This window comes from Bos taurus, chromosome 12 (assembly GCF_002263795.3).
Source record: "Bos taurus isolate L1 Dominette 01449 registration number 42190680 breed Hereford chromosome 12, ARS-UCD2.0, whole genome shotgun sequence".
Taxonomy (NCBI): domain Eukaryota; kingdom Metazoa; phylum Chordata; class Mammalia; order Artiodactyla; family Bovidae; genus Bos; species Bos taurus.
In genome coordinates, this window is record NC_037339.1 from 11,420,910 (window position 1) to 11,443,312 (window position 22,403).

At 40.8% G+C, this 22,403-nt stretch overlaps 1 protein-coding gene across 2 annotated transcripts in view; it reads right to left on the reverse strand.

Moving 5' to 3' along the window:
* Window positions 1-717: 717 nt before the first annotated feature.
* The window catches only part of MTRF1 (mitochondrial translation release factor 1), a 41,641-nt gene continuing 19,955 nt past the window's right edge, over window positions 718-22,403 (reverse strand). The window contains exons 7-11 of one of the 2 annotated variants that reach the window (XM_059891970.1): window positions 21,286-21,458; window positions 17,136-17,253; window positions 12,071-12,207; window positions 9,276-9,374; window positions 718-2,003 (exon numbers count right to left, since the gene is read on the reverse strand). In XM_059891970.1, the coding sequence (XP_059747953.1) occupies window positions 1,890-2,003; window positions 9,276-9,374; window positions 12,071-12,207; window positions 17,136-17,253; window positions 21,286-21,458 (641 nt within the window). In that variant the 3' untranslated portion in view covers window positions 718-1,889. 2 annotated transcript variants of the gene reach the window in all.

Consider the following 22,403-nt stretch of genomic DNA (forward strand, 5'->3'; position numbering starts at 1 on the left):
CACAGTGGAAACAGTGTCAGACTTTATTTTTTTGGGCTCCAAAATCACTGCAGATGGTGACTGCAGCCATGAAATTAAAAGATGCTTACTCCTTGGAAGGAAAGCTATGACCAACCTAGATAGCATATTCAAAAGCAGAGATGTTACTTTGCCAACAAAGGTCCATCTAGTCACGGCTATGGTTTCTCCAGTGGTCATGTATGGATGTGAGCGTTGGACTGTGAAGAAGGCTGAGCGCCGAAGAATTGGGCTACAGTCCGTGGCATCGCAGAGTTGGACATGACTGAGCAACTAACATTTCCAATTTTCAGTGTGATAACAGAGTTATAATTTTGTATGAGAATGCCCTTATTCTTAGGATGTGATAAAATATTTAGTAGTGTTATAAGATTAGACACTAACTTTTAAATAGTCCAGGGATTTCCCTAGTAGTCAACACTCCATGCTGCCGATGCAGGGGGCTTGGGCTTGATCCTGGGTTGAGGAACTGATTCCATATGCTGTGAAGTGCATCCAAAAGATAAAATTGTTTAAAAAAATAACAAACTTTTAAATAGTTCAACAACCGCTGTATGTGTATGAATCAGAGAAAGAGAAAAGACAAATATGACAAGATATTAACAATAGTTGAATCTAGACAATTCATTGAACTGGTTATTTAAAATTATGTGTAAAACTTTTCTGAGTACTTGATTTTCAAAATAAAAGCTTCAGAGAAAATTTTCCTCTCATCTTTATTTCCAAATAATTCAATTGGTCTTAAAACTCTATTTTAACCAGTCTTTTCTGGCATATAGTTCCTTTCTGAGGAACTGTCTACAATAACAACCACTTTCTTTTTTACTCAAAAAGCTTCCCGAGAACGATTACTAAATACAGTGTGCTACTTGGAATTAGGGCTGGTGACATATTTTGGTTCCCTGTTCAGCTGGAAGCTCTCTAAGGTAAGGACTAGGTTTTACATGTCACAGCACAAAACCGGCCCCAGTGAATTACTCACATCACACCACATTTGTGAATGCTTATGAAGTCAGAACAATAAGAAACAGAAGCCAGAGAGTCTGCTTTAAATATTGACTTGTAGTTTGCACAGTACAGAGTTCATTCAGCCCTCACAGAGCTCGACCATCTGTATACTAGTGCTCATCGTTATTGACTCATATTCTTCACAACTTTTATTTATTTTATTTAAAAGTAGTAGTTTAAGTCCTAACACTGACGTGAATAACAGTACGTTGTCTTTAAGGAAGTTTATAAGTTTATATCACTAGATTCTACCATGGGGAAAGTCCTGAAGTAATAGATTTTAAATGTATTTAAATTAATTTATGCTGCCAAGTCACTTCAGTCGTGTCCGACTCTGTGCGACCCCATAGACGGCAGCCCACCAGGCTTCCCCATCCCTGGCATTCTCCAGGCAAGAACACTGGAGTGGGTTGCCATTGCCTTCTCCAATGCATGCAAGTGAAAAGTGAAAGTGAAGTCGCTCAGTCGTGTCCGACTCTAGCGACCCCATGGACTGCAGCCCACCAGGCTCCTCCATCTGTGGGATTTTCCAGGCAAAAGTACTTTATAGATGGTTTTTAAAAAAAAAGGTATATACAGAGAACAAATGATCTGCTCTAAATCACACAGTCAATTCTCAATACTGTCTCTTTCTGAAGAGGCATACTTTGGTTCTACATGAAAAGTTGGACTGTACTTTACAGGAAACCTAAAATAAAACTCTTAGGTCAAGAAACGTGACTTGATTCATTAAAAAAATATTTTTGTGAGTACTGTGTATTTTTAGCTGCACTTTATCAACTTTCAAAAAGACTTCCTTGCTTGGGTCTACTTCTTGATGTAGGCTCATTTCATTTCTACAATAATAAATTATAAATCAGACTTTATTTCACTGATTTAAGGTTTTCATCCAAAAATTCAGTAATGGCTTCTTCATCCGCTGATTGAAGCAGTCTCTGAATTAGCTGATCCAAGCACTTCTCCCCACATAAAAATTCCTGGTAAAAGACAGTTACCATGAAAACTTGATTACTAGATAGAAACACAACAAAGAATTAAGCATTTATATATTTTGTTTCTTTAAAATCATTATTTAATAGCAACAAAGGATTACTAATCTACAATGTAATGAACACAATTGCTAACTTGGGAGGATTCCCTAGTTAATATTGACTTTTTATGTAAAAAGTGAATCTAAAAATTAAGTAAATGGAATTATACTCTTTCTTAAATAGTTTAAATTAGCATTTTTAAATTAGCCAATCTTCCAAATTCAAATTATTTAATCCAGAAGTGCTTTATAATAGTTCTGTTTTTTCTTAAATTAGGAACACATTGGCTTTAAAATCTGGAAGTCCTGTGTATTGAAAAATATTTATGCTGAAATATTTGGGGGACATTGTCTTGAGTCCTACAACTTGCTTTCTAGTGGTTCAGCGGCAACACAAGTGTATACATAGACGAAGTGGAGGCGGAAGAGAAGGCAAGAATAGCAAAGTATTAACAAAGGTTCCATCCAGGTCTAGGAATATATATATGAGCTAATCGTTAAACATGTGTGCTTGAACTGTCAAAATTAAAAGTTGAAGGGAAAAAACCCTCATTTATTAAACCTCCAAATAATTCCACTGGGTGGAAACTGTTTCAGTTAAGACTTCCCAGCAGTCCTCCCTGAAGTAGAAATGAGTAAAATAATGACTTTGAGCACCTTTCTTGTGTTATAAAGTTTCTGTGTAACAGAGTTGTTGGAATTAGTGATTTAGCAGAGTCTCCTCTTCTGGAAATGCTCAAAATCCAGACATTCACTTAACAGAAATATTTTAATACTGACATTTGGAACACAGACCATTTAAAGTTTAGATGTAGGCATGAACTACTCTTATATTTAGTCTTTCCTGAGTAGTCTTGAAGTTCAATTTCAGATTAAGTGTACACATTTATCTCTCAAATTAAACTGTAGGAGGAAAGATATGCCTTACTATCTTTGTATTCTACAAAACACTAGCATAGAGTAAAATGTCGATTAAACTTGATGAAATTTTAAAACTGATTTATATACCATTTTGAACATAATTCGAAAATTGCTTATAAAATTAGTGTGCCCTGTAAGCTCAAATTATTATGATTATTGCCAGTGTGATTTAATCATCTGAAAATTATGTTAAAAGGGTCATTACTCTTATTGATAATCACATCACATTTAGAGTTCAATTGGATTAACCAGAGTGCTAGTTAAGTCTCTGTGTCAAAGTGTCTTTGACTCTTTGCGACCCTGTGGACTGTAGCCCACCAGGCTCCTCTGTCCATGGGATTCTCCAGGCAAGAATACTGGAGTGGGTTGCCATTTCCTTCTCCAGGGGATGTTCCCAACCCAGGGACTGAACCCAGGCCTCCCGCATTGCGGGCACACACTTTAACCTCTGAGCCACCAGGGAAAAGATCAAAGATGAGGGAGCTGTAGTTTCCAGCTTTCAGAAGCTTACAATCTAGTGGGAAAGTTAGGTAACACATAAGCATAATACAGGGTAAGAAATTTTTTAAAAAAAGAAGAACATTTTGAATTAGATCTTAAAAAGAGAATAGTATTTCTCCAAATAGAGACAAACAGAGCACTTCAGTCAAAAGAATGAGTATGAAGAGAGGTATGGAAACAGTGCAATGAACACCCAGGGCAAGAGTAAATTTCCAGTGTAATTGGAATACAGGACAGGAGAGGCTGGTGGAAAGCAATCTGCACAGGGACTTTCAGAAACAGAATAAAAATACAAAATAATATATTACATGATGGTGGTGGTGTTTAGTCGCTAAGTCATGTCCGATTCTTTTCTGACCCCATGGACTGTAGCTCTCCAGGCACCTCCGCCCATGGGATTTCTTAGGCAAGAATACTGGAGTGGGTTGCCATTTCTTGACCCACAGAATCTTCCTTGCCCAGGGATCAAACCCACATCTCTTGTATCTCCTGCTTGCATGGTAATTTACCACTGAGCCCCCAGGGAAGTGGCTCAGATATTACATGGTAATCTGAGCTTACAACTTAGGTAAGTTAAAAAGAAAATTATCTACAAGGGAATTCATAATAAACATATTTCTGGCTGACTTCAGAGAACCCAAGGGCAGGAATGTACAAGGCTACTGCCACCACCCTGGCTTAAAGCTCAACATTCAGAAAACTAAGATCATGGCATCTGGTCCTATCACTTCATGGGAAATAGATGGGGACACAGTGGAAACAGTGTCAGACTTTATTTTTCTGGGCTCCAAAATCACTGCAGATGGTGATTGCAGCCATGAAATTAAAAGACGCTTACTCCTTGGAAGGAAAGTTATGACCAACCTAGATAGCATATTCAAAAGCAGAGACATTACTTTGCCAAGAAAGGTCCATCTAGTCAAGGCTGTGGTTTCTCCAGTGGTCATGTATGGATGTGAGAGTTGGACTGTGAAGAAAGCTGAGCACCGATGAACTGATGCTTTTGAACTGTGGTGTTGGAGAAGACTCTTGAGAGTCCCTTGGACTGCAAGGAGATCCAACCAGTCCATTCTGAAGGAGATCAGTCATGGGTGTTCATTGGAAGGACTGATGCTGAAGCTGTAACTCCAGTATTTTGGCTACCTCACTCGAAGAGTTGACTCATTGGAAAAGACTGATCCTGGGAGGGACTGGGGGCAGGAGGAAAAGGGGACGACAGAGGATGAGATGGCTGGATGGCATCACTGACTCGATGGACGTGAGTCTGAGTGAACTCTGGGAGTTGGTGATGGACAGGGAGGCCTAACGTGCTGCGATTCATGGGGTTGCAAAGAGTCGGACATGACTGAGCGACTGAACTGAACTGAACTGCTACCACCCTGGGAATGAAGCTAAGCCTCAGGTATAAATTACGTGGGAATTCATACTGAGACAGGCCTGGGGGCTGGGACCCTTTGCTGCAGTGCTGCGATGCTGGCTGCACTGGACACACCTCTCAACAGAATACAAAGAAACTGTATGGGCCTAAAAATAACTTGCGTGCATGGGCAGCTGGGGCAAATTCTGGACCCAAAAGATACAAAGAGACCAAAAAACCCAACTGTGATTTTTTGAGGGGCTTGGAGCAAAAAAAAAAAGCTTGGTACTGTGCATAACACCATACCACCACCTAAGGGGTGGGCAAAACACCTAAGCCACCCCTACCCTCACCCCACATAAAAAATAAGCTCATCCCTGCATCCAGAAGAGAGTACTTTTGGGAACCTGTTATTTGTTCCTGCCCCAACTGCGCTGCAGCAGGGGCCTGAATGAAGCCTTACCTGAATTCCTAATCTGGTGGCTACTCAATTTCTATTGATTAGGGAAGGCCAAGAACCCCGATCACTAACAATACCATCAGGGTTCTCTGTATCCCGTTCTCCCAGTTTTGCTCCTTTCACTACATCAGCTGTGGCACGTCCCTGCTGGTCCAGTGGTTAAGAATCCCCGTCCCAAAGCAGGGGACACGGGTTCAATCCCTGCTGGGGGAACTACCATCCCACATGTCCCAGGGCAACTAAACCCATGTGCTCTGGAGCCCACAAGAAGATCCCGTGTGCTGCAACTATGGCTTGACACAGCCAAATAAATAAATGCCTGTTAAAAAAAATAAAATATCAATATATGAGCTTCCAGTGTTCCCTCACTGAAGACTGCTGCTCGCCATGGCTGGAAATACGGCTTCTAACCTCTTGTAAGCTTTACATATTTCAGCTTCATCCACCGAGAGAGAAGGAGCATATTTGTCTCAATTAAAAATCCTGGGAAGAAGCTCATTGGCTGGGGCTTGTCTGGACTTCCTTACCAAACAAACCAATTATTGTCTTGGGTCAAGATCATGATCTTGGAAGAATACAGCCACTCCATGAAGAGCTCTGTGCATGGAGAAGGGAGGAGGCCTGGCTGTAGAATGGCGGAGGAGGGCTGAGCAGAGACCCTCAGGCGCCGACTTTCTTTCCTTTCCACTCAGTCCTACAGCAGCTGCCCTGGGGCTAAGGCCTTTATCACTTTTCCTGCCTCATCTGTTGGGTTGGGCCAGAAGTTCATTTGGGTTTTTCCATAAGATGTTACGGAAAAACTGAACAAACTTTTGGGCAACCAATATAACTCTTCAGTTCCTAAATCATGCAGTCTGACTAGTTTCTTTCTCTGTCCTGTGTACAGATTTTAATTTTTTTTTTTTTCTGAAGGACAGGACCAGTACCATTTTATTTAGTGCTGTAGGAAATTTTAGGTTACTTCTTAAAAACAAAAGCAAAGAAATTCAAAATTCCCAAAGTGACAAGGCAGGAGATAAGAATTCTCTAATCCAAAAACTGCCAGGTGAGTTTCCAATCAGAGGGAGGAAGAGGTCACTTCAGTAGCTCACACAACAGATGCTGAGAGACCACAGGGTTGAGATCGGTGTAGAAACTGGAGGTTAAGCTCTCTGCTCGCCTCAGGCAACAGATCTTTCAGCCTGGAAAGCGACCATTTGTAAGTGAATAGGTCTAACAGAGAAGGGGCTAGGGGAGGGAAGATCCTGCCGAATTTTACGTCAAGTTGCTTCCGGCCTTCAGTCTGGCGGGTGGCTGAGGATCGTGGACCCTCCTCCCTCTGTGCCGCTCTGAGCCCCGCCGGCAGCAGAGCTGGAAGCCACACATGGGTGCCACTCACTGCCCACACAGCCTCCGCTCCGGGTCAGTGGCTGTGCATGTGGCGAAAGGCAGACTTTCCTGCTCCTGCATTTCGCTACCTGGGAAGGCTGACACACAGGAAATACTCTGACTTTCCTGTTTCAAACACACAGCAGGACGTCTGTCAAAGTCCAAGGCCCCCACTCCAGTGTTCTGGCCCAGAGAATTCCATGGACTGTATAGTCCATGGCCTCGCAAAGAACTGGACACAACTGAGTGATTTTCACAGTTGTCTTTATAGGGATGTAAATAAATCTCGTAGTGCTACAAAAATACAAGTCGTCTGAGAGGTTTACAGTGGTCCCCAGGACTGTATGTGGGAGGGTGTAAATAAAACAGCTATCAATAATGAAAAACGAATTAGTGCAATCAAGTTACAGTATCACCTCCAGATTAAAGGGCTCTGATATTAACTGATGTGGCAGCAAACGTGATCCTGAGAAGGAACCCTGCTGCCAGTTATCTTGCCTCTTCGATACCAGAACGAGCACAGAGGGAGTTCTGTTTAGTAACTGCTCTCACCTCAAGACCTGCCCACCCCCTTGGTCTGGGACATTCTCCCGCAGGAGAGATGTCAGGATTTGATGAGCTTCTGTCTCAACTAGGACCAAAAAAAATGAGTAATATGGAAAACATCCTAGTATCAGGTTACCAACACTGAAATTACCTTAAGAGTCTGAGTAGTTTAGTCACTAAGTCATGGACGTAGCGACCCCATGGACTGTAGCCCCACCAGGCTCCTCTGTCCATGGGATTCTCCAGGCAAGAATACTGCAGTGGGTTGCCATTCCCTTCTCCACAGATTTTAATGTTTTACCTCAACAATTTGTTTTCATACCATTTTCAAGCCTTTTCCCTTCACTAATATGGAGCATTTTCTTTCTTTCCCTTTAAGTTGGTTAGTGATTAGTAGAGCATACCAATATGACTGTCCTTGTTCTTTCTGAGGCTGGCATGCTAGTTTAGTAATAACATATTAGTATTTAGGCCAAAGTTATTGGAGAAGGAAATGGCAACCCACTCCAATATTCTTGCCTGGAGAATCCCAGGGACAGAGCAGCCTGGTGGGCTGCCATCTGTGGGGTCGCACAGAGTCGGACACGACTGAAGCGACACAGCAGCAGCAGCAGCAGCATATATTTTATAACTATAAAAACCAGTTAACCTCTGTTTCATGACTGAATGCACTGCTGAACACCTGTGTGCCCTTCTAAAAAATATTACTGGTCACAAAAATGTAGCTGTCTCATGGTAAACCATCACCACTGTAAGAAAAACAACTGAAAAATGATGTTGTAACTAGAACACCATGACCAAACGTGTTTGGGTATTATTACTGTGTGTTTCCTGAGGAAAGGGAAGTTGGTAAATATTTTCTCCTTTTCAACAGGCTATTATGTTCCTATGCAAGACGGCCTGAAATTGCTGAGAAGACAGAGGAAATGGCCTAAGAAACACAGAAATTTCTAAATATGTTAAAACCATAGATATTTCTTCTGTAAAATCAGGACTTTAATTCTGTGTATGAGACAGAATCAAGTGAAAGAAGCCCGAGGTATCACATGGTAGCCAGGACAAGGATCAAAACCTTCTACCTCCTGCCTTTTCCATGTAGTCCTTTATGGGAACCAGTTTATTTTCCCCTTCAGTGGAAGAAAAAAAAATTTTTTCCTGTGCTTTGTTGTTAATGGATTACTGTCAATGATCCTGGTGACATGGGATTTAGTTAGGTTAATGTTCAAATCAAACTGACAGGGTCTTTTTCCTGAAAGCATCATTGAACACCTGAATCTAATGATACACATTGTGGTAAACAGAATTCTAAGATGCCCCTTGGAGTCCACACCTTGGCAAAATCCCCTTCCTTTAGAGCAGGCAGAAGCTGTGATGATGATCACTCCAGTGATCAGATGACTGATTAGTGATGCTTTTCCAGGTGGGGCTGACCTAAACAGCCGATCCCTTAAAAAGGCCATTTCTGCAAGAGTTTCAGTGGGAAAGGGCCCATCGAGGGGACTAGACCGCAAGCAGCTGTGGGCGGCCTTTGGGAGCTGAGAGCGGCACACAGCTGATGACCAGCAAGAAGATGGGGGCTTCAATCCTACAACTCAAGGAAATAGAATGCTGCCAGCAACATGAGCTCAGAAGAGGACTCCAAGCTCTACAAAAGCAGGCCGGCTGGCCAGCACCTTGATTTCAGGTTTGTGAGACCTAGAGCAGAGAACTCAGCTCTGTCATTCCTGGATTTCTGACATACAGTAACTGAGATGATAAATAGGCATTCTTTTAAGGCAATAAATTTGCAGTTACTCATTATACGGCAATAGAAAATTGATAGACATATTGAAAATCCATTAATACACTGTGATTGCATAACAGAATTTTGAATTTAAAAGACAGCTTTTTCATATTGGCACAAAGAGTGTATTTCTTATCAGCAAACTAAGAAAAATGTTTGCAGATTTGGGATACTAACATAAACTCAGTAATATTTTAAAGGTAATATTTCAAAGATTACTCTAGAATTTGACTGTACTTTCTTCAAAAATCAAAGGCAAATGAAACATACTCAGTGTTGTTACCTTAATATTTCGAACTTCATATGCTATCCTGTGGTCAGTGACTCTATCCTGGGTGAAATTATATGTCCGGATTCTCTCTGACTGGGCTCGTGTTCCCACCTGTGCCATAACAAAAAGCAATTCATATTTTAACTTTATCATTATCTTTATCACAATGGAAAAAGGGCTTGCAAATTACTTTTCTATTTTAACAGTTTAATTATTTTCTAAATTCCAAGATACAAAGTGACCAGGAATAAGAATGGGCAGAACTTACTGTTGAAGACTACAGTTTTGTAAAGCTTAGTTATGGGATAAGAATGAATGTTTCTTTGGTACCTCAAACCCCAAATATTTAAAACCAAATTATCTTTCTATATCAGTCAGTTCTTCCTGTGGTTTCTGTAAATGACCCCACAATGTTTCTTTTGACCTAAGTAGGGAACTTGACATCCTATACACTTTGACAGACATTTCATGGGGGCTGACTATCTGGCAGGCTTTGATATAGACACTGAAAGGACCTTCAGCTTATCTCAATTCTCCCCAATTCCCAAGGATTCAAGGGTCTTTTATTATATCCTGCCCTTGCCATTTTTATTATCATTCTAGGGCTCATGACTTTCACTACATTCCTGTAAAAATTAATCTTCCATTTCCCTGTTTACATTGCATTGCCCTGCTTAGTTTTCCTAAAGCACAGTGTTTTGGGTTTTTTGGTCAATTTCCTTCTTTGGCTCCTTGACTACTAAGCACTCACAACTCAACTCAGCATTCAATTGTACTTCATAATGTGGCCAACTTTCCCAAAATTATTTCTGAAAATATGTGAACCTCAAAAATTCCACTTAGTATGCCATTTCATTATTATGTGCAAGTCTGTTAACCCAGCTAAAACATCACCTCAAGGGATGCGCTTCCTAGCACTTTCGTACCATCTTGACTTTCCTGGTCCCAACATGAAAAATATGTTATCTTCCTCCTTCAAAACCCATGCACCTGGAATCTTCTTCACGGCACACCGGTCTACCTTAGGTGGTGGTTATTCATAGTCTCGTCTGCTCACCTGCCCTCCATCCCTCACATACAAGGCGCACAATATCCTGTCTCACTCACTTTCACTTTTGATTTGACAATTTATTGTATTATTTATTTTTTATTGAAGCACAGTTGCTATGCAATATGTTACAACTATATCACTTTCACTTTTTAAGATTAAAAAAAAAAAAAAAGACATTCCTACAACTTACAAAGCAAACAGTATGACACTAAACTCTTAAGTATGGCTGAGTATCTGGGAAATTGTTGAAAGATTCCAAAGCCTAACCTAAGAAATACTAAATTATGGGTAATGTATTTTTAAAACATTCCCCAGGCCATCCATTCTGCAACCAGCCAGGTCTGGAAACCACTATCCCAAAGTATCATATTAGTGCCTAGGATCCCACCAAGATCAGTTATATCAGAATCTCAACATCTGCAAAGCTCTTCAGGTGCCAAGTGGAGCCAGGGTTCAGAACCTGGCACAATGCCTCCCATAGAAAAGCTCCTGTATATACTGGCGGAAGAAAAACTCCTAAGCATTAGAAACATCTGCTAAAAAACTTCACATAGATGGACAAAGGGAGGCAAGAAGGTCTTTTCTGGTCTTTCAAACCAAACTACTGAAGTAGATACAACCCCCCAAATCTGCAAAACAGGCCGATTGCCAATACTTACTCTGAAAATTACTGTGTGATGCCAAAATGTCAAATGGCAAGTAAAACCCAATGTCTGGGACTTCCCTGGTGGTCCAGTGGCTAAGACTCTGCTCTCAACTCAGGGGACTCAGGTTCGATCCTTGGTCAGGGAACTAGTTCCCACGTGCCGGAACTAAGAACCAGTGCGGCCAAATAAATAAATAAATATTTTTTTAAAAACCCTAATGTCTTTCATTAAATGTGGCACAGCTGATAGTGTTTAAGACTGATATATTATTTATTCTGGCACTTTTACTATCTGCAAGTTAGTAAGGGAAATAAATGAAAAGGGCAAAAGTGTGAAAGACTAGGACACCTATGTGAAAAGAATAATTGATGTTTAGTTTTATACAATCTCATTATCCTAACAGGCCACAAAATCTCCCACATTTACTGAAGTATAATTACCTGTAAATAACACAGAAACACAGTTATTTCTGGGTTCCACTGTCTCTTCCAGTTTCTCTCAAAGACAAACTTTATTTTTTCAGAAGTTAAAATCATACAACACTTGGTTTACTTAAAACAATGACATTTATTCATTTTGCTTAAAACTTATCTATGTATATATTTGTATAAATAATATAAATGTATATAGTACAAAATTTTAAAAGTAGAAAAGAGTATAAACAAAAAATAAATCTCTTTTCTAGTCTTTGTTCCCAGACACATCAGAAGCAATCACTATTACCAGTTTTTTGCATGCCATATATTTTTGATTCTACATAAAATTATAATAAAAGCATAGGTTTTTAAATTAAAAACCTGTAAAGTCTCTTAATTTCTAGAGAATTGTCTTTTACACTGATTTCCTCTTAAAGATAACTATGATATAAACACAGAACACAACTGGGAAATAATTTTTAATTTATACGTATCTCCTCTCCTTATTTGCAAACTGGCATGTCTGAGTTTAGCCATAACCAACTGTATTAAATTATTGCTGTTTACAAATGAACATGTTTTCCAGCGCTCCAAGGTACTTCCATTAGATTAAGAATATTTACTCCATTTTCCTATACAAGATGATGGCTTTCTGTACAGAGCCATCAAGTTATTTCACCTAATAAATCTTACCTGCAGTTTTCTTGCACTTCGTTGCTGACACTTGTCTTTCTCAATAATCTGCTGGTAGAGTCTAGCTCTCAACACACGCAGAGCTATTTCTTTGTTTTTTATCTGTGACCGTTCTTGCTGGCATTCCACTACAAGTCCTGAAAAATAACAGGGATCAGAGGTAAAGAGTGCGTGCTCACGTGCTCAGTCGCTCAGATGCGTCTGATTCTTTGTGTGACCCCACGGACTGCAACCCACCCAGCTCCTCCGTCCATGGGATTTCCCAGGCAAGAATGCTGGAGCAGGTTGCCATTTCCTGCTCCAAGAGATCTTCCTGACTCAGGGATTAAACAGGTGTCTCCTGCATTGCTGGCAGATTCTTTACCACTGAGCCACCTGGGAAACCCTGAGGTGTCTATTATATCACAATAAAACTGATAAAGAAGATAGAACTGAGGAACGTTTTAAAGGGGGAAAGGTTAATCAGGAAAAGAATGAAAAACATTTTAGATGAAGTACACAGAAACTATACATGAGTTATGACGGTAATTCTTGTAGATGGCTCTCTAGATTCTGATATCTAAATAAGGTGTTTCAACTTATAATACAAATACACATTTATTGAAAAAAAATCTGCATTTATATAGACCCAGGTGGTTCTAACAAGAAGTGGTCCACTGGAGGAGGGAATGACAACACTCCAGTATTCTTGGCAAAAGGATGTGACACCAGAAGATGAGTCCCCCAGGTCAGAAGGTGTCCAATATGCTACTGGGGGAGAGCAGAGGGCAATTACTATAAGCTCCAGAAACACTGAAGAGACTGAACCAAAGGGGAAACGATGCTCAGTTGTGAATGTGTCTGGTGCTGAAAGTAAAGTCTGATGCTGTAAAGAACAATATTGCATAGGAACCTGGAATGTTAGGTCCATGAATCAAGGTAAGTTGGACATGGCCAAGCAGGAAATGGCAAGAGTGAACGTCGACATCTTAGGAATCAGTGAACTAAAATGGACAGGATGGGCGAATTTAATTCAGATGACCATTATAACTACTACTGTGGGCAAGAATCCCTTAGAAGAAATGGAGTCACCCTCATAGTCAGCAAAACAGTCTGAAATGCAGTACTTGAGTGTAATTAATCTTGAAATGACAATGGTTTCAGTTGATTTCCAAAGCAAATCATTCAATATCACAGTAATCCAAGTCTATAACCCAACCGCTAATGCCAAAGAAACTGAAGTTGAACAGTTCTATGAAGATCAATAAGACTTTATAGAACAACACCAAAAAAGTCTTTTTTATCATAGGGGACTGGAATGCAAAGTATGCAGTCAAGAGATACCTAGAATATAGAAAATTTGGCCTTGGAGGAGTACAAAATGAGGCAGGATCAACGCTAACAGAGTTTTGTAAAGAGAATACACTGGTCATAACAAACACCCTCTTGCAACAACACAAGAGACAACTCTACACACGGACATCACCAGATGGTCAATACCGAAATCAGATCGATTATATTCTTTGCAGCCGAAGATGAAGAAGCCCTATACAGTCAGCAAAAACAAGGACTGGAGCTGACTGTGGCTCAGATCATGAGCTCCTTATTGCCAAATTCAGACTTAAATTGAAGAAAAAGAAAACCACTAGGCCATTCAGGTATGACCTAAATCAAATCCCTTATGATTATGCATGGAGGTGACCAATACATTCAAGGGATTAGATCTGGCCGACAGAGTGCCTGAAGAACTACGGATGGAGGTTCATAACATTCTGCAGGAGGTGGTGATCAAAACTATCCCAAAGAAAAAGAAATACAAGAAGGCAAAGTAGTTGTCTGAGGAGGCTTTACAAATAGCTGAGAAAAGAATAGAAGTGAAAAGCAAGGGAGAAAGGGAAAGATACACCCAACTGAATGCAGAGTTCCAAAGAATAACAAGGAGAGATAAAAGCCTTCTTAAGCAAACAATGCAAAGAAATACAGGAAAACAATAGAATGGGAAACACTAGGAGAATTCTTCAAGAAAACTGGAGATATCAAAGGAACCTTTCATGCAAGGATCATCACAATAAAGGACAGAAAAGGTGGACCTAAAAGCAGCAGAAGAGATTAGAAAGAAGTGGCAAAAATACACAGAACTATATAAAAGAGATTTTAATGACCTGGAAAACCATGATGGTATGGTCACTCAGAGTCAGACATCCTGGAGTGTGAAGTCAATTGAGCCTTAGGAAACATTAGTATGAACAAAGCTAGTGGAGGAGATGGAATTACAGCTGAACTAGTTCAAATCCTAAAAGATGATGCTGTTAAAGTGCTGCACTCAATATGCCAGCAAAGTTGGAAAACTCAGCAGTGGCCACAGGACTGGAAAAGGTCAGTTTTCATTCTAATCCCAAAGAAGGGCAATGCCAAAGAATGCTCAAAGTACCACACAATTGCATTCATCTCACACGCTAGTAAAGTAATGCTCAAAATTCTCCAAGCCAGGCTTCAGCAATACGTGAACTGTGAACTTCCAGATGTTTAAGCTGGTTTTAGAAAAGGCAGAGGAACCAGGGATCAAATTGCCAACATTCCTTGGATCATAGGGAAAGTAAGGGAATTCCAGGAAAACATCTACTTCTGCTTCACTGACTATACTAAAGCCTTTGACTATGTGGATCACAAGAAACTGTGGAAAATTCTTCAAGAGATGAGAATACTACACCACCTTACCTCTCTTCTGAGAAACCTGTATGCAGGTCAAGAAGCAACAGTTAGAACCGGACATGGAACAACGGGCTGGTTCGAAATTGGGAAAGGAATACGTCAAGCTGTATATTGTCACCCTGCTTATTTAACTTCTATGTGGAGTGCATCATGTGAAATGCTGGACTGGATGAATCACAAGCTGGAATCAAGATTTCTGGGAGAAATATCAACAACCTCAGATATAAAGATGACATCACCCCTATGGCAGAAAGTGAAGAGGAACTAAAGAGCCTCTTGATGAGGGTAAAAGAGGAGAGTGAAAAAGCTGGCTTAAAACTCAACATTCAAAAAACTAAGATCATGGCATCCAACCCCATCATTTCATGGCAAATAGAAGGGGAAAAATTGGAAACAGTGACAGACTTTATTTTCTTGGGCTCCAAAATCACTGCACAGTGACTATAGCCATGAAATTAAAAGACTCTTGCTCCTTGGAAGGAAAGCTATGACAAACCTAGACAGTGTATTAAAAAGCAGAGACATCACTTTGCCAACCAAGGTCTGTAGAGTCAAAGATTATGGTTTTTCCAGTAGTCATGTACAGATGTGAGAGTTGGACAAAAAAGACTGAGCACCGAAGAATTGATGCTTTTGAACTGTGGTGTTGAAAAAGACTCTTGAGAGTCTCATGGACTGCAAGGAGATCAAAGCAGTCTATCCTAAAGGAAATTAGTTCTGAATATTCATTGGAAGGACTGTTGTTGAAGCTGAAGATCCAGTACTTTGGCCACCTGCTGGGAAAAGCTGACTCACTGGAAAAGATCCTGATGCTGGGAAGGATTGAAGGTAGGAGGAGAAGGGGACGACAGAGGATGAGATGGTTGGATGGCATCACTGACACAATGGACATGAGTTTGAGCAAACTCTGGGAGATAGCGAAGGACAGGGAAGCCAGGCGGGCTGCAGTCCATGGGGTTTTAAAGAGTCAGACACTACTTAGTGACTAAACAACAAAATGCAGTTGAAACCCATGTTGTTTAAGGGTCAATTGTATACTCCACATAGGGAAGAATATGCATAATGTAAAAGAATATATATGTACCACGCAGCTTAAATAGAATATTGCTGAAAGTGAAAGTCCCTCAATCGTGTCTGACTCTTTGTGACCCCATGGACTATACAGTCCATGGAATTCTCCAGGCCAGAATACTGGAATGGGTAGCCTTTCCCTTTTCCAGGGGATCTTCCAAACCCAGGACTGAATCTAGGTCTCCCACACTGTAGGCAGATTCTTTACCAGCTGAGCCACAAAGAATATTTCTAAATGCCCTTTAAACCTCCCATTTGCCCCCTTCCAAGCCAGAAGCTATGTCATGCCTCCCAGAAGTAACCACTACCTAAAATTTTAAAATAACTGTTTCCTTGTATTTTTTTATATTTTAAGATATACGTATAGATCCTTAAGACTTTTATGAAGCACTATACTGAGGACTCCCAGAGACTGGGGCTGACCGTTTGGGGACTAGACTCAGAAAGTCTATATAACAACTACATTTTCAAGTCCCCTCCCTCAGTCTGTAAGAGGCAGAAGGTACAGTCTTCAGAGAATTAAATAAGGAAAGTTCCAGACTTGAGTCTTCAAAGGTACAAAGGAAGGCAAGTGTGAGGCACAAGACTGAAAAAAACGATTAAGTGAAAGTTTGCTTACTGAATGGGGAGACCCTGACTTTACTGTCAAGTGTGTCCTGGTAAACCTGCTTAGGAGAAAACTACCCAAGAGAAAAAGTTCTACAAATGCTGACATTTCAGGGGCCCTGATAAAAAAAAGCTGATTCACTCCCCGACTGTCGAAACTTATTACTGGGTAAGTGGCGCCCACGCACTGAGAGTTACTCACTCTTTTAAGAGTTTAAGAGTTACCTCACTCTTATATGTATATACACAGCCAAGGAGGGACTTTGTCCAAACAGAAGGGAATATGAACACACTGGAGACTTTGAACCCAAACGCATGACCCAGTCATGGGTTCAAAGGGGTCACCTTTTTTTTTTTTTTTCTTTCAGAAAATCTTTTATGTATTTATTTATTTAGGTATTTATCTGGCAGCTTTGGGTCTTACTTGCAGCACGAAGGATCTTTCATCATGGCATGCAGTATCTCTCAGTTGTGGCACGTGGGATCTAGTTCCCTGACTAGGGATTGAACTCGGGCCCTCTGCAGTGGGAGTGTGGAGTCTTAGCCACTGGACCACCAGGGAAGTCCCTCCAGTGTCATCTTTAAAGGGTTTGTGCAAGAACACAGACACTAACATAAAACTCTTTCTAAATGCCGAACAGTTTTATAAGATGTAAAAAAAAGAGTTAAAAGTACAAAGGCAAAAGGACTAGCTCACCTGTGGGGATGTGGACAAGTCTGACAGCACTATCGGTTGTATTAACATGCTGCCCTCCTGCGCCTTTGGCTCGAAATGTATCTATTCGCAAGTCCTTAGGGTCCACTTTCACATCGACCTAGAACCAAAAGTACAGCATGAGTAAATTCCATACTCAACAAATACTTAAATATTAAACTGATCCCAAGGTCTTTCAAATAAACTGTACTGTTTTAAATCACAGCCATTTGACTAAGAGGTGAAATAACTTATAACAAAGAAAGAACCATAAACACCCTATTCCAATAGATGGTATTTTAAACACTGATTTATGAGACCGCTGAGTTATGTAATCTTTCAAAAGTTTTATTATCTATCATCCTACAAAGCTATATTAGATACAAAATACATTGTTTTAAAAAGGCAGAAGACATGAATAGACATTTTTCCAAAGAAGACACTCAAGTGGCCAACAGGCATATGAAAAGATGCTCCACATCATTAATCATCAGAGAAATGCAAATCAAAACCACAGTGAGGCATCACCTTGCATCTGTCAGAATGGCTATCATCAGAAAGAAAGGCTATCATCTAACATCAGAACCATATGGAGAAAAGGAAACCCCTGTACACTGTTGGTGGGAATGTAAATTGGTGCATCACTGGGGAAAGTAGCATGGAGGTTTCTCAAAACACTAAACATAGAACTAACATATCCAGCAATTCCACTCCTGGGTATATATCTGAAAATAAAAACCTTAACTCAAAGAGATATATTCACCCAATGTTCACAGCAGTACTGTTTATAACAGCCAAGATATGGAGCAACCATAGTTGCTTCCATAATTATCCATGAATGGATACATAAGCAACCATAAGTATTCATGAATGGATAAAGATGTGACACACACACACACACAAACACACACTGGAATATTGCTCGGCCAGAAAAAATGAAATTTTGCAATTTGCAATAACATAAATGAACTTGGAGGGTACTGTGCTTAATGAAATAAGTCAAACAGAGAAAGACAAATATGTATAGTATCACTTATATAGGGAGTCTAAAAATTAAAACACACTAGTAAATATAACTGGAGAAGGCAATGGCAAGCCACTCCAGTACTCTTGCCTAGAAAATCCCATGGATGGAGGAGCCTGGTGGGCTACAGTCCATGGGGTCGCCACGAGTCGGTTGCGACTGAGCGACTTCACTTTCACTTTTCACTTTTACGCAATGGAGAAGGAAATGGCAACCCACTCCAGTGTTCTTGCCTGGAGAATCCCAGGGACGGCAGCCTGGTGGGCTGCTGTCTATGGGGTTGCACAGAGTCGGACACGACTGAAGCGACTTAGCAGCAGCAGCAGTGAATATAACTGCTTTTGAATCGGCCCTGGGATTTCTTTGGAAGGAATGATGCTAAAGCTCAAACTCCAGTACTTTGGCCACTTCATGTGAAGGGTTGACTCATTGGAAAGGACTCTGATGCTGGGAGGGATTGGGGGCAGGAGGAGAAGGGGACGACAGAGGATGAGATGGCTGGATGGCATCACTGACTCAATGGACGTGAGTCTCACTGAACTCTGGGAGTTGGTGATGGACAGGGAGGCCTGGAGTGCTGCGATTTATGGGGTCGCAAAGAGTCGGACACGACTGAGCGACTGATCTGATCTGATCTGATCTGGGGAAGGCAGTGGCAACCCACTCCAGTACTCATGCCTGGAAAATCCCATGGATGGAGGAGCCTGGTAGGCTGCAGTCCATGGGGTTGCGAAGAGTCAGACACGACTGAGCGACTTCACTTTCACTTTTCACTTTCCTGCATTGGAGAAGGAAATGGCAACCCACTCCAGTGTTCTTGCCTGGAGAATCCCAGGGACGGGGGAGCCTGGTGGGCTGCTGTCTATGGGGTTGCACAGAGTCGGACACGACTGACGTGACTTAGCAGCAGCAGCAGCAGTGAATATAACAAAAAAGAAATGGACTCAAACTAGTGGTTACCAGTGAGGAGAGGAAAAGGGGAAGAGAAGAATAGATGTAGGGGAGTAAGAAGTACAGACTACTATGTATAAAATAAATGAATTATAAGGATATATTGTACAGCACAGGGAAGAAAGCCAATATTTTATGATAACTATAAGTGGCTAACAACCTTTCAAAATAGTGAATCACTTTGTTGTACACCTGAAACATAGTAGTATAAATCAACTACACCTCAATTTTTTCAAAAAGAAAAACAATAGTGATTATATTTTATTGAATTTAAAAAATAAATCTGTAAGTCTATAATGAAGTCACAAACATACAAAATTCAATATATGAGTTTACAATGAGGTAAAATAAAAATGGAAAGAGAAAGAGAAGAAAGGAGGAGAGAAGGTAGTGGGGAGGAAAGTTCTTCACAGTGAAGAATGCCAGTTAATACATGCAGAAGGAATGATGAAATTAGAAAATCATCATTTTGAAACACCAAACTAAATAACTAATTCAGGCAAAGATCACTACTGGATGTTAAAGACCATGGAAGAAAAGTTGTTGGGAATAGGATATATTACTTATATTACTATATTATTATATTATTTGGATTATTCCCTTATTATCAAGGGAGAAATACACTTTCACAATCAGGATTTTTTTTGTGGTCACCAACTTCACTAAATGCTCACAGTGATCCTTGCTAAAAGTGGGGCAATCTGATATTCTATGACTTGTGATGAGACGCAACATGAATATAACAACACCTGCGAAGTATTCTTGCTCTAAATGTATAACCTGAATAGAATGGAATATTTAAATACAACTTTTCATAGAATGCAGGAGATAAAGGAACAAGTTAAAGAGCGTTATAAGGAAACAGACGAATCCAGAATGTGGAACATTCTACAAGACAAAAGGTCTAGACTCTTCAAAATGTCAATGTCATTTAAAAAAAAAAAAGGTTGGAAGACTGTTCCAGGCATAAAGAGTTAGAACAACAAACTGCAATAAGTGAAACTTGATAGCATCCTGGTTTAAGAAAATAGCTATAAAGATACTTTTTGATGACTGAGGAAACTATTAACTGGACTAAGCATTAGTTGTGACATTGTGATTTATGGTAAGAAATATATATTGTTCAGTTCTCAGCAGAGAGCTCCTACAACCCTTGGATATTTTCTCAAGTGATGAGAGTGACAAAGCTGTCCTTTGGTATTCGTAACAAGCCCTCTGAGCCACAGTTGACTTTATGTTAATAAGGTGACCTTTGGAAAACCCCAGATAACCACAGCTTGCGGACTTACGGCCAGAGGAACCAAACACAGGACTAGAGGGCTGGAGCTTTCAGCTCCACCCCAATCTCCAGGGACGGGAGAGGGGCTGGAGGTTGAATTAATCCCCAAAGTCGATTGATTTAACCAATCATGTCTATGTATGGAAGACTCCATAAAAGTCCCCCAAGCACAGAATTCAGAGCACTTCCACGTGATTGCTGCAAGGTAGGGTGGTGAGCCTAGAGAGGGTATGGAAGCGATACACCTCTTTGTGTTCTCTGAGTTTCTTCCATCTGGCCCTTCCTGAGCTATATTTTTGGTAATAAAGCAGTAGTCTAGTAAGTATGAGCTTCCCAGGTGGCTCAGTGGTAAAGAATCCTCTTGCCAATGCAGGAGACTCGAGTTCTATCCCTGGGTTGGGAAGATCCCCTGGAGAAAGGCACGGCAACCCACACCACAGTATTCTTGCCTGGAGAATTCCAAGGACAGAGGTCCGTGGGGTCACAGAGAGTTGGACACAACAGCATGCACGCACTAGTAAGGACACTGTTTTCCTGTGTTTTTGAGCCCCTTTAGTAAATTACTGAGACTAAGGAGGGGGTCACGGGACCCTCCAGATGCAGGAGCACAGGAGACAGCCTGGTCTCACGTCTGGCTCTGATGTGGCTGGGGCGGCTGTCCTATGGGGCTGAGTCCAGCTTGTGGAACTTCCCCAGGGAGACGGTGTCAGACGTGAGCTGAACTGTAGGACAGTCACTTGTCCACAGAGAATGGAGGGACTGCTTCGTGGGGGGAAAGAAGTTCACATGTTTGGGGTGCAGAAGCATTCTGTAAGTAGAATGCACAGGAGCTTTTCGTGGACAGTGAAACTGCGGTGGATCTTCACGGATAATGGAACGGGGTTCCTGCAGGGGGTTACCTCATCTGGGTGGGGGAGGACGATCACCGACATTGTCCCCGTGTGAATACGCTGCATCCGGGATGACAGCCCCACCTCGGGGATTCGCTGAACCCGGTGAATCCCACCTTCGTACTTCAAGTGCTTATAGACGTTATCACCAGAAATTCGGGCCGCTGCGTGATGTAGCCCACCTATGAAAAAAGATGTTCCAGAGTGATAATACATTCTACTTTGGAAGGGACCAGGACCTTAAATGGCCTCCATGAAAGGCCTCTGTGAGCACAGAGCCTGAGATGAGAACAGAAAGTAGATCCCAAAGACACTTCCCAGCCTAAGTATGTGCATATGTAATAGGGAACATGCCAAACGATTGCTTATGGTTATCTCTGGAGAATAGAACAGCAGCATGTTTTTCATCTTAAGTGTTTTTGTTGTAAAGTTTTTATATGATGAACAAATTTCACTTTTATAAAAATAGTATTATAAAAAAAAGAATACTGGGGCATTTTCTGCATTGAATCGATGCAATCTTAGGCTAATTTGGTGCCATATATGAGTGCTCAATAACACAGCAATATGATAATGATGAATAATTCTGTAGGTTCTCCCAAGCTTTCAAAATCTATTGAAATTTAATTCTTGCTTGTCTGTGAAGCGGGAAAATAAGCACAATGCCTAAGCTAGCTTCTTATTGAACATATTGTTTAAAAAAATATTTTTATTGTAAAATAATATACAGACGTAGAAAACCACATGAATCAAATGCATGGTTCAAGATTAAGAAAAAGAACTTTATTAGGCACCTGCAAAGCCCTCCCATAGGCCTGCCTTTCCTACAATCCCTTCCCTTTCTCAGGTAACCAGTATTTTTTATTTCCTTCTCTACTATAATTTTATTACCTAATGTGCTGCCCTAGGCACTACAGTATAGTCTTGTCCATTTAAAAAAGTTGATATGTCTTTCAAGCCTCTAGTCTATAAGTTCATCACCCATCTCAAGTTATCCATTGAGGAATCAGGGCTGTTGACATATAGAAATTTCCCACAGCTTGGTTTTGCTGACTGCATACTCTTGGCATGCTTCAATCTCTTTTCTGCCCTCTGTACTGGCTGCTACTGGGCAGCTGGATCCAGAA